We start from the raw sequence: 12,672 nt of genomic DNA, 5'->3' as shown, positions 1-12,672 counted from the left end.
GGGGGGGAGAGAGAGAGAGAGGAGAGAGAGAAGGGTCAATAGTATACTGAAGATAGAAGATAGTCTACTAAGGAAAAAAGTCACATAATGAGTTAAAATGATTTAAAAAATATGAACTTCAGAACCACTGGACTACATTATGATTTAATCTCCATGCAATTCCAATTTCTGCCAGCTTTTTGGTCATTTTCATTTACAAAGTAAGAGGAAATTATCGACTTTGGCTTAAAAACCAAACTATATTTGAATGTGAAGGAAATTTTGCAGCATAATGCTTCGCCTCCCCCTTTTACCATTTTTGTTCATACTTGAGAGCAAATACCAAAAGATGTTTGAGACACATCACCATGTTTTTCCATCTTAATCAAGACCACCCTTATGTCAAGGTTAGCACAGGAAGTTTTTGCAGAATTTCATACAGCAAGTTTCATTATTTTATTTTATTTTATTTTTGGTTTCCCATCTGGTGTCTGGTAGGAGACCGACTAATCTAGATTCACGCCGCGTAGGGCCCCATTCAGGCGAAAGTATTCCCTACCAAGGATTTTTCCATATCCAAGGCTCGAACCCAAAACCTCTGGTTAAGAGAGGAGCAACCCCATCCACTGCACCACCAGTTCCATTATAATCATTCACTACTACATGTATTCTCTGAAATTATAACAGATACATTGCCATGATATATGCACCTCCCTTTAATATATGTCCACATAATATTAAATCAAAAAAATTATGTATTTGGGGATCAAGGAGAAATAAGAAACTTAAATGCATCCATATAGAGAATGACTCACCTTTCTTACGCCTTGGTGAGATCATTGGAACTCAAAGACCAACTTAGAAAATTACATCAAGAATTGACACCCACTATTTAACTCATGGCATCTTCAATGCTTGTTTTAATTGATTGAGTACTGAAGGGTGCAATCTACCAATGGCTGCATTAAAGGATTCCCCATGAAGAGATGAACAAGTTTGAAGATTGTCTCTCACTGAGTTCTCCAATGAAATCTGGTTTATTGGGTCCGAGAGTTTCATCTATAAAAGAAAAATCTCACTAAGAATCCAATTCAGAAAAGAGTTACATAGCCCTATTCATATATAAGTACTAGCACCAGTTACCTGTCTCCTCCTCAACTCCTTGCTTGGCACATGAGGTTTGCTAGAGCTTACATTATCACTACTGTGGTTTCACATTTTATAATGCAAATGGAGTCTCATCAGTTGTCAAAATCTCAAGAGCCATTAAAGTAAAAAGAAAGATTATCAGACATACCTAGACTCTTCTTCACTTAAATCCTCACTTCCACCCATTATAACACTTGTACATACACTACCAAAAGCATAGAGGTAAGATTAGCATAAACAAAACGTACATATCGGATTAGGATAATGATTAAAAGCAAATACATAAATAAATCTCACGATTACAAATTCAATCAAATACCTCATTATCTGATCAAGTTTATCAAGTACTTGAGGCAACCTCAAAGTCAGAATTATAGAGAGGGCCAAACCAATTGTCTTCTTCTGGAAAGAGGTAACATTGTCAACCTGAGAAAATTTCACAAAACAAAAGACCAACAATAACATAAAAAGTCAGGTGAGGAACACCACACAAAGTTGTTACTTTGTTATCAGAACTAAGTTCAAAGAAAAATTTAAGGCTATACTTCCCCAAACCTTATATAAAAGGATTGAGAAGATATAAGACCACTAAGTTCCAGCCATATAGATTTAACAACATGAACCCACAATAAAGAAGGATAAATAATTTACAGATGATGGCCTTGCTCCTTCATGAACTGGAAAAGGTGATTCTGGATGCTGAAGAAGCAGAAGGGGAAAACAAAAGGGGAGTTGAGGGATCTACGGTCATGTTAGGGTAAAGGAAGGCACAAATCATTGAAGAAAGTTTGGAGGACAATCTCAATCAGTGATGTTGGGTACTATGGGAAGTAATAAATTCTAGGAGTTTCGAAGGTAAGCAAGCTTTGTCTGTGATGTGTGGGCTAGGCGCATGTCACGGGTTCGAACCCTGTCGCAGACAACAGACTGCTATTTAAGTGGAAAATGGTAGAGGGGCGGGTCCATCATCCATTTATTTCGAACCTTGCGCCTTTAACCTTCGGTGATTTCTTGGTTATCAAAAATAAATATAATGTTCGTGTATGTTGGCTTTATGGTGTAAGCTTCAGGAAGTACATGAAGTGCAATATATGGTAGACTTCATTAGCACTTCTCTGGAGTTGTTATTTTATAGAGGTGATCTCTTTCAGTGTTTTTGTACAGGGGATGGCCAACTTTTGTATAGGCCAAATGCCAATTTGGTGATTGGCTCTGATGCATTAACAAAATCTTTTTGTGTTACTAACAAAAGGAATCAAGCATACTTGCTTCCTAAAACTGATAATATTATAGACTATGTAAAAATCAGGAAACTGTCGCAACTCCTATTACTATAGAAGTCATTTATAGCCTAAAGTTCCACATGATTGTTATGTCAAATAGTTCCATCATATACTGAATAATTTCTTTTGATATCTGACATCTTATACTGAATGATACTATAGCCAAAAAGTCTTTTATTCCATAGTAACTAGTTTGTGCTCAAATCCAGTGTAATCAAAAGCAAAAGGCGCAAAAAAAGCTCTAAGGTCTGTTGGGGCATTCAGCACAAATAAAGGTTGGGCTTTAATGAAAAAAGGCACAAACGGAGAAAAAAATACAAATATTTATGTTTAGTCCAAGACTAATAATTATTTTATTTTTTTATGAACTTCCAAGACTAATATTTTTTTTTTTGACAAAGGTAACAGTTTTGTGTATTAATCTTTAGCACTAAAGGCTGGGATCCCAAATTTACATCATGGAGCTACATACAGTTGCGTGTACTTAAAACAAAACTAAACTAGATCCTACTTCATCTTACAAAGGACCTAGGATATCTCTAACCGCTATAGGATCATCTACATACTCCGAACTGCACCAATAGCAAAAAGTGATTATGCAGTTCATTTTAATCCTGTGTAAAGGACTACTAATAATTATAAGCATGAAAGAAAAATATATGAACAAAGAAATGGAAAAAAAAAATATGATAAAGTGAAATATCAATTGTTTAGAGTCGCCTCTTAAGAAGAGGCTCATTGGCAAGGAAAAGTGTCTTAAAATCTTGATGGTGATACTGAAGCGCACATTAAGCGACGCAAAGCGCACATTTTGAGCCTTGCTTCAGGGTCACCTTTGACAACCCAGTGCTCAACTGGGATCAATGGTTAATGCCTCACAAATTTGCACCTTGATACAGCAAGGAGAAATATTTTGATTGAACAGACAAACCAAGAACACACCTTACCATCATAAAGTATCAGCTCAGGTTTTGTAGAGGTTCTAAAGAAAACCATTAATCACAATAATATCTATCAAACTCCAAATTTAATCATTTAACTTACCTTTTCAAGCCACATGTCGACAAGGCAAAGGAGTATGTTTTCTTCACTAGGAAAACCAGATTTCTGAAGGTGTATAGACAGTGATGGATCAGAAGTTAGCTGTGCAAGATAATTAGTGTTCATCACCAAAATCCTTGCCAGCAGTGCTGATGATGATGCTTTTACAGCTGCCTTGGAAGGATCATGATCATCTCCCCCGGTCAGGCACATGATTATTAATTTCTAGCAACATTCATGGAACCACGTGAAATCATGCCATAAAGGAAAAGGTAGACATACACGTTGTAGTGCATAGAGAAAACAGAGAAGACAAAGAAGAAAACTACAGTTACCTGCAGTGTGGAACTGATAAGCTGAGGCACTTCCATCGGGAAACACTGCCACATCATAAAAGTATTAGCACATATCATTCACAGGAAGAACCCTTTTGGGCCTATATTAAATCCACCAATGTTCTAGTCAGAGTTAGTGAGAAGTTTGTACTTAAACCTAGTCTCAATACATTTTCATCTTATCAAAGCTCAAGTTTATAACATGAGAAGTTTGTATTGGAACTTACTTTTGATACATTTTGATCTTATCAAAGCTCAAATTTAGAACAAAGGAATTGAAGGTTTTAAGAATAATATCAACTACTCTTTTCCTCTAAGTTTGCTCAGACTCTTCACTTCTGGTGCTGCACCTGTGTCGACACGACATGGATGTGGGATCCGTGTCCAATTTGGTCAACCGATTATGGGTACTTTGACCAAGATTGATGGGGTAAGTGTGGACGTTTTAATGATTGTATGTAATCAATACAAAAGCTAAGGTGAAATTGCAGAAAATGGAATACCTTTTATATAGAAATTTCTATGTTACTCCTTTTCCGTTAATCTCCTTCCAGGATTCTCCTCAAGTTCTCCCATAATATCTCATAATTTATGTTTTCTAACTCTATTTTTAGATATTTTAATTATATTTAGGTGAATCCCCGCACTTGTATCCCTACATGAATCCATAACCCCGAATCTTAAAAGTTAATCATGAAGGATCCAACATTTAGATCCGCACCCGTATCGGACACCCGCACCCGAGACTGAGCAACTTAGCTTTTCCTTAACTTTTCTCTTATCTAAAGCTCAAATTCAGAACATATCGAATTATACATTTTAAGAAGCTTGTCCATTACGTTTTCCTATCCCTTCATTTCTGACTATTTGCAGCCTGTTTCAAAAGTACACTGAAACTAAAGCAGCTTAGGTAACATATTATTTATCTGGTTAATCTATAATTCCTGGCCTTCCACCAACACATAATTTAATAAAAGTGGCAAGGAAATCAAATACCTGAACTAGAATGTCAATGACTGGAATAACTGAGAGTAGTCCCCTGTCATTGACATTCCCAACCACCAGATCTAGAAGTTTAGCAATGTTAGACGCATGCAAACTGAGAAACTCCCTTCCACCCAAAATAACATAGTCTTCAATGATATTGGTAGCAACCTACATGTCATGAAACATCAGCACAAAAAAAAATCCAGAACTGAAAATATTAGTTCTGCTAAATCTCTCCTCAACCTTCAAGTGATCAAAACTTCTTTCCAAAATTTCCACAAGACATGGGAAATACCCCAACAATTCTGGTACCATAGAAGGCGCATTAATAAGTGTTGCTTCCCATAACTGCATGATAAACTGGCTGGAATTAGGGCACAGTTCTAATATGAAATGAAACTAATCAATTAAATCGGCCACATATAGAACATGCCTGCATGCAGTCCTCTAGAAGTTCATCAGGGCTGGTTATGTTAATTCCACTTCGCAAAATCGGCAATAACATGCCGTACGATTTAGGCGACTGATAACCGAGAGCAACTACAAAATTCTTCAATGCAGTAAGAAGTTGAATCTGCAAGATGCTTTCACTAGAAGATTCTTCCCATGCCTAATAAAGGAACAGCTCTAATCAGCAAAAAAGAAAGAACAGTAAATCACGCAGATACAGTTTAATGGGAAACAAAAGCACATGGAATTCATTAAGAATCCTACTCTTACATGCAATTCTATCAACAAATTTTCCTCAGAAACTACACAAAATGAAAGTAAGGAGAATAGAGGCAATTAAGTTTGGGTCTCCAAATGGGAAGCTTGAGAAACAGCATAAAGTGACAGCATAGAATCTACCATCTAATGAAAAAGCTTTACTAAAAATTCCCGAGCTTTCTCCAGTTCTCCAACTTCTAGATGAAATTTCAGGAAGGCGGAATCTTACAGAGATTGTACTCTGGAATGGTAATGGTAATGGTAATAAAATAAAACTTCAACTGCACATAAGTCATCACACCTAAGTTAACACATCAATAAGGAGAAGCGGAAAAAGAAAACCATAAGGATACCTTCTGGAAAAATAGCATCAACTTGTTTGCATATGGTGTAACTTCAGTAACACGTGCTATCAGAACAGAGATAGTATTCAGAACTTGAACCTGAAAATTTTATCCAAAAAAGAAAACATTGTGAGCAGAGAACTTAAAAACGACTGAAATATATAGAAGATTGAAAACTAAAGACAGATTGAAAGAACACATCATAAGTTGAAAAAAAGATTTCCATGATATTAAAAAAAGTGATAGGGACAAATCTTGTTTCTAGTGTTACCTTGCTCAGAAAAAATCCTGTTTCTTTCTCTTCTCCTTTTTCCCCATTTTCTAACAACTATAACATGGGCTTTTTTTTCAGAGAGCAAAGAAAAAGAACAGGGGAAGAGATAACTTTGAAATGGATCCTCTCTCTAACCTTCCCCCTCAAATATTTGTGAGCATCCTCAACAATGTTACAATTCATTCAAGCATCAACCAATAACACCCACAATATGTTAAAAAATTACCTTATGCATGTGCATGTAACCACTGAATCGGTACTGCTTGTCCTTAACTGAGAGCTATTGCAAAGGTCTAGGGAACTAAAGATACCAGAAATCGGATACAGCAATATTACAAAAAAGAAAAGATGAGTGAATAAATGACTCTCCCTCTGTCCCAATTTATGTGATGTAGTTTGACTTGGCACGAAGTTTAAGAAATATGGGAAGACTTTGCGATGTTCCAAAACTACCGTTAAAATAAATGAATTTTTAAATAGAAGAGTACACTTTCGTAAACTTTTTGCCAAATAAGGAAATGTCTCATTCTTTTTGGGACTGAGTAAAAAGGAAAGTGTGTCATCTAAATAGGGACAGGGGGGAATAATTAAATAGTGAAGGGTAGAGGGCAGGTCCATTATCCATCGAGTTTCAAACTGTGAACCAGTGGCCCTTGGTTTTCTTGGTTATCAAAACCTTTGTTGCTCGGACTCTTCAAATATGTCAACGGATGCGTGTTGGATCCAACATGGGTGCACCAACATTTTTAAAGAGTCCGAGCAATATAGACAAAAACAAATAAACAAATAAACAAATAAATAAATGAGAATTAAATAGGCCATTTAAAGTTAGAAAGAACACCAGCTGATTCTACCTTTGAGTCAAATTCCTGTACTTCATCCACCACTTTGAAACTCAGATCCCAACAAACTGGAAGAAGATCTAAGAACTCATTTTCATTAAAAGTTGCATCTTCAATATGAAAATACAAGGACCGGCATGCTGTCAGCTAAAAGAAGAGACAAAGTAGCTTCAGTATAACACAAAGTGAATGAATAGAAACTTGAAATTCAGAAAATTCTGATAGATGTACAGCTTAATTCAGAAGGTAGTTGTTTTATATAAAATGTGGCATACCCTTACACACAAGTCATTCTCCTGAAGTAATCTGATTAGAGCACAATAAACTGCTCTTCTGGTGTCATCTTTAATCTGATGTGAAAACACAGTTAGACAAAAGTAAACACGATTGCTGGCTCCATAAATCTATGGGTTGAAGGCACATAACTATCATAATAACAACCTACAACTGTCAGTGAAACAATAGCATATAAACAGTAATAAAGCAAAGACAACAACAACTCAAGCTCAATTCCAAAACAAGTATACGAACCCCCCCCCCACGTCTTCATTTAAGCTCATTCCATCATCGTCATACTAAATAAAATAAGTGTGTGTGTGTGTGTGTTTAGAAACACAGAAACAGTCAAAGATTTCCATTTATATATACAGATACAACACTCCCTATATCTCAATTTATGTGGCACCATTTGACTTGGCACAAAGTTTTTGAAACAGAAATTTGTGGTCTAAAACAAGCCTTAGATATTTGTGTGGCTATAAATCATTTCATTAAGGATAAAAGAGGAATTTAAAGTTAAATTCTTTCTAATAATAGAAAAATGATATTCTTTTTGGAATAGACTAAAAAGGAAAGTTTGCCACATAACTTGGGACAGAGGAAGTACTATTTTAGATTACTATGAACCAACAAGAATTCACCATATTAAACATTTTTCTTACAAGAACTGCTGATTGAAGAACGAAGATTGCATGAACATTTCATAGAATACTCCTCTCTTTCTAAATTCCCATAGATTACACCTTATATATTGGTAATCCGAAACCAATTTTATAAATAACTTATGCTTGACTTCTATGACAAGAAAACAAAACTTAACTTGAAGTTAAGTGGAAGTTTGTATAAATGAGAGGAACAGCATATATACATGCTATAAACTTGTTCAATTAAAAGTATGTTATATTTCCACTAGGGAAGACACTTGTTAGGGTCTTTTAGAGTTTAGACCACTGACAAACTCTCATTAAAGGAATGCTGAACTTGTTTTACTAAAAAATCATTCCTGAATAATTGGGTTTTTTTCCTGTATCTCTATAATGACAAAGGAGAACTGGAATTAGTTGCTCTCGTCCTTAATGGCTACTGTTGCAGTTTTAGATTGGTAAAAGGAACGAAAAGCATCAGTTTGGCCTATTCAAGAGCATATAATATGGGACAACCAAGAGTTATGAGAAGTTCGTAAAAGACACTTCAAACCACAAATATTAATCAACTTAATATCACTGCAATGTTGGTGCTCAAGGAGATTCATCTATTCTCACTCTCAATCCAGGAGAAGGGAAGTCATAGACTTATATAGTAGGGTTAAAGAGAAGTTGCAGAAGGGGGAGTTATACAACCCAAAAGAAGCAAAGAGAAAAGTTCCATTCCCTTGTTTGGTTAGGAAGTAAAATGGATGGTGAGTAACCCTCGCATATCAGTCCTTTAACCCATTCCAAATTTGACAGAAATGGGGAAACAGACATTTATTACTTTCCATCTCCACTTCTTAATTCGAACACTGCATAAAGTAATTTCCAGGAAATTCTCTTTTTTGTTAGCTGCAGTCTAAATACCTCTGAAACCCATTGTCCAAGGATTAGTGCTACTTTTCTGTGGATTATCCGCATATTGGGATGATCATTTGTCAACTCCAATGATAATGCTCCATTGAACCTGCACAACATGTTAAGAGATTGTGAAGACGCATATTTATATCCCCAATACAATACGACTTTCAATTTTGCAAACCCCAACAAAATGACTAAGTAATATTTTTAAAAATGATGAGTTCATATAATAGAGTGGTCTCTAAAGGATGAGTTTCACTGTCTTGGGCAATGGGAGAACAAACCATTCAATCTATGGCACCTGAATATATTTTAAGACCAAGAGGAAAAAAGTTACTAATAAATCATGATGTTGAGAAAAATGTAGTTGACTTTATCCATTCCCTTCATGTGAATAACACAGCAAGGCAAAGCCACCTATCATTTGCTATTTCTTTTATTCTGTTTTGCTAATGTGGTTCCTCATGTTTTATCACCTTGTTTCAGATGCCGTTGCTAAGATAATAAGAGGATAGAAAATTCCAGAACATGTCTAAGGGGTCAGAGCTATTTGATCCAGCAATATTTCAAGCATGAAAAGCACATACCAATCCTTGAAACTCAGATAGTTCGAGAGCTCATAGTAAATGTATGCGGCAGCACCATAAGCAGCATCCTTAAGAAGCAGTGCTGGAGTTATTTCATTAACTGCAGAAGGGCAACCACTCATAGCCTCTTGCAGAATAGAGACAACAACAGGTCCTAGTAGCTGAAAATCACATAACAAGTTCATGCCCAGACTAATGCAATGTGTTAAGGTCATAGAACAACACATGGAATAGGGTCAACATACTTGACTATGATTTTCAAACAAGACAATATATAGAGCTTCAGCACATGGCCTTAGTTTCTCTGACCATAGCACTGAATCCTGCTCATGATAGAAAGACTCTGGGTTCTGGTGCCATTCCTCCATATCACTTGCAGTCAGAACAAAGTACCTACATTTGGAGAAATTGGAAGAATAAGGAGACAGGTCTCAATAATATATTATACAAAAAAGGATCAAAATTCCCTTAAACTATGTAAAATTGTACAAAAATGCCCTTTGTTAATAGTTTGATCCAAAAATGTCCCTTCCATTGATATTTTGGTCCAAAAATGCCCCGTTTGTTGCTTTTGGGTCAAAATGTCCCTTTTTCCTAATAATCATATTGTTTCTTTTCTTTTTTATTTTTTTTTATGACAAGGGAAACCCGCAGCCACTACCCTTTGGGTGCGCACAGGGTAAAACCCCCGCTCCTATGCTATAGCTCGCAAACCACATAGGAGAGGTAACCTGCACTAGGCAAGCCTGGTGCGACGAGCTCGACCCAGAAGGCAAACCTCTTGCTTTCACTGGCAAGGGGTTTCGAACTTGAGATCTCCAACAGTATTCCAGTTTTCCTTGGACTTTGATTTTGCTCCTAAAGGCATACCCAAGTACACTGTTGGCAGGCTACCAATCCCTCCTCCCCGAATTGCATTTAGGGATTTTCATGGTTGTGACCTCATTGATAGGATATAGAAAGCTCTTTCTCTGGTTGATGTGCAGTCCAGACATCCCTTCAAAGAGAACCAATATCACCCTCAGAATTTTGATTTGTTCATCATCTGCATCACCAAAAATTAGGGTATCATCTGCATACTGCAAATGAGTTACCTCCAAATCATTTGTTTAATCTAAACGGATCTCCCCAAATTATTTAATGTTGGAAATGGATCTTCCAGCACTAGAATTCACTAAAAGAACAACTACCCTTTATTGCACCTTCTCCACCTCCATCAAACCCTACTCGCACCTTAAAAAAGTATAACTACCCTTTATTGCACCTTCTCCACCTACTTCAAACCCTACTTGCACCTAATATAACCCTGCAAGTCCAAACCTGTAATGAGGAGAACATTGATTCATACTACTTGAAATTAGGGCACCAGAAAGAGCCACTCAAGTTGGACTATCTGGATTGATTGAGGATGTTATGACTATTCTATCGCAAATGGAATAGAGACGAGGACCAAAAGATCATTAAAAATTGTTAAGCTTGTTACATTTTTAATCTGGTGCTTGGGAACCTCATTCAGCAAATCAGTTGCTTCACATAAAATAGCAAGAAGAAGACCCATAAAGAGTTGGGATGTCTTACCTCCTTATCAATACATTACACAGGAGTACAACCCGGTCAGTAGGCAAAAGGGAAGTAAGAAGGCCAGCAACCGTACTAGATATGTTTTGCTTCATCTGCTCAAATGTTACTCTATTTTCATCAACCACACGTCCTGTCAAGTTTTTCTTATACTCTTTACTTTCCAAGATTGTTTTCACCATTACCATACATTGAATCATGAATTGCTCAAAGGACATAATATGTGGTTCAGGATCCAAAATCTTGCTTAAACAGAATTCCATGATAAGTGGAAGGACACATTTATCCCCGAATGAATAAGGATGTCGCTGCTGGATGGCGACTAAAATCTTCATTAACTTTGTACAAGCCCTTTTTAATAAATCCCAAAATTTAGGTTGATGGTCCTGGATAGATGAATCTGCAAATTTAAGGAGTGATCAGTATATTAGTTCAGAAGGAATATAAAAAACATTTTCCCTTTTCTTGTTAGGCAGCATCAAAGCAACAGAGAGGAAATAGGAATCAAGCCCCAACCCACATTTTCCTTTTACTTCCTCTCTGTTTATTATCAACCAAACAAAAGGGAGAACAAAAAATTGTGCATTTCCTCCTCTCTACCTTTTCATTTCTACTTTCTTTTCATCATCTTCCTTTCCTAGTATCCAAGAAAACATGAATTTGGGTTTCCACTATATACTGTTGAGGGAAGAAAAGTATCTTGCTAAACAACATTCATAAGTGTAAGTTACCAATAATCTAACAAAAATTGCACTAGTATTTTAAGGAGTCTCAAGCATCTTGAAAACTTGTCGTTAGAGCTTCAATGATTCACTTGTCAGATGTGACACTTTGGCATATCAAGGCACAATCAATACTAGCCCTTTTATTAAGTTACTCACTTAGAGGATGCATGCTGACATTTATAAAGGTTAGTAGGCAAAAACTTTTTTAGCCATAAAACTGAGTGTGTGTATGTCACATGCCCGGTTAGTAAGGCAATGATGTTGTCATTTGTTGATTGATATTTTCTACTTTTAGATAAAATCAAAGCATGCCCCAAAACTGTCAGGAGAAGGTCGATATCTGAAACGAGTTGTGTTGCATTGCTTAGGTGCATTTGTCGTTGGATTGAGATTACTTTTGAAGTCCACGGTTGAAGCCAATGCAGTGGATTGAAATATGCCTTTTAAGTCCTTGAATAAACTGACTCTGAAATAGCATTTCAAATGCATTTTCTCCAGATGGCACTGGGGAGAAAGAACAAGACCCAAACCAAGTAATTCTTTCACTTGTCATGTAATACTCTGAAAGTCAGCAAAGGGGCTCCCAAGAAGACACTGGCATCCATTAAATTGATTACCATTTTCCTATCAGAAGGTCAGCATGAAAAAAACCTATAAAATAAAATGTAACCCTAACTTTTTGCACTTTTTTATGTAAGTATACAGGAGGCTCACACATACATGTGAAAATTTTGAACCTCCAGATGCCAAAAACAGGGCATGACGGACAGATTACACTGCCAGACCTGAATACTATGCTATGATGCATTAACGTTCTACTAGGAAATTGCAAGTATATTGAAACACAAATAATTCATGGAGAAAAAGTAAATATGAAGTTTAGGTAAGGATCTGAAGTTCATTCTCACAGTATGGAAGTAGTGATTGGATGGCATTCAAAAGCACTGGAGCAACCTCTTTGACATGCCGCACCTCCTTAAAATGGGGGGGGGGGGGGGGGGGGAGGGGGAG

General features: G+C 36.5%; 1 protein-coding gene across 1 annotated transcript in view; it reads right to left on the bottom strand.

Moving 5' to 3' along the window:
• Positions 1 to 12,672, bottom strand: part of LOC102579595 (importin-11) — a 20,215-nt gene that overhangs the window by 1,069 nt on the left and 6,474 nt on the right. The window contains exons 7-23 of the mRNA XM_006362313.2: positions 12,570 to 12,636; positions 10,937 to 11,336; positions 9,604 to 9,751; positions 9,359 to 9,519; positions 8,778 to 8,877; positions 7,218 to 7,292; positions 6,955 to 7,089; positions 5,836 to 5,925; positions 5,208 to 5,384; positions 5,018 to 5,122; positions 4,784 to 4,942; positions 3,788 to 3,832; positions 3,456 to 3,677; positions 1,448 to 1,554; positions 1,277 to 1,333; positions 1,123 to 1,183; positions 795 to 1,038 (exon numbers count right to left, since the gene is read on the bottom strand). Coding sequence (XP_006362375.1) covers positions 877 to 1,038; positions 1,123 to 1,183; positions 1,277 to 1,333; positions 1,448 to 1,554; positions 3,456 to 3,677; positions 3,788 to 3,832; positions 4,784 to 4,942; positions 5,018 to 5,122; positions 5,208 to 5,384; positions 5,836 to 5,925; positions 6,955 to 7,089; positions 7,218 to 7,292; positions 8,778 to 8,877; positions 9,359 to 9,519; positions 9,604 to 9,751; positions 10,937 to 11,336; positions 12,570 to 12,636 — 2,271 coding nt within the window. The 3' untranslated portion in view covers positions 795 to 876. The remainder of the gene's footprint in view (positions 1 to 794; positions 1,039 to 1,122; positions 1,184 to 1,276; positions 1,334 to 1,447; positions 1,555 to 3,455; positions 3,678 to 3,787; positions 3,833 to 4,783; positions 4,943 to 5,017; positions 5,123 to 5,207; positions 5,385 to 5,835; positions 5,926 to 6,954; positions 7,090 to 7,217; positions 7,293 to 8,777; positions 8,878 to 9,358; positions 9,520 to 9,603; positions 9,752 to 10,936; positions 11,337 to 12,569; positions 12,637 to 12,672) is intronic.

This window comes from Solanum tuberosum, unplaced genomic scaffold, assembly GCF_000226075.1.
Source record: "Solanum tuberosum cultivar DM 1-3 516 R44 unplaced genomic scaffold, SolTub_3.0 scf00398, whole genome shotgun sequence".
NCBI classification, from domain to species: domain Eukaryota; kingdom Viridiplantae; phylum Streptophyta; class Magnoliopsida; order Solanales; family Solanaceae; genus Solanum; species Solanum tuberosum.
The sequence above is the reverse complement of the archived record's forward strand: the minus strand, read 5'-3'. Positions and strand labels throughout refer to the sequence as shown.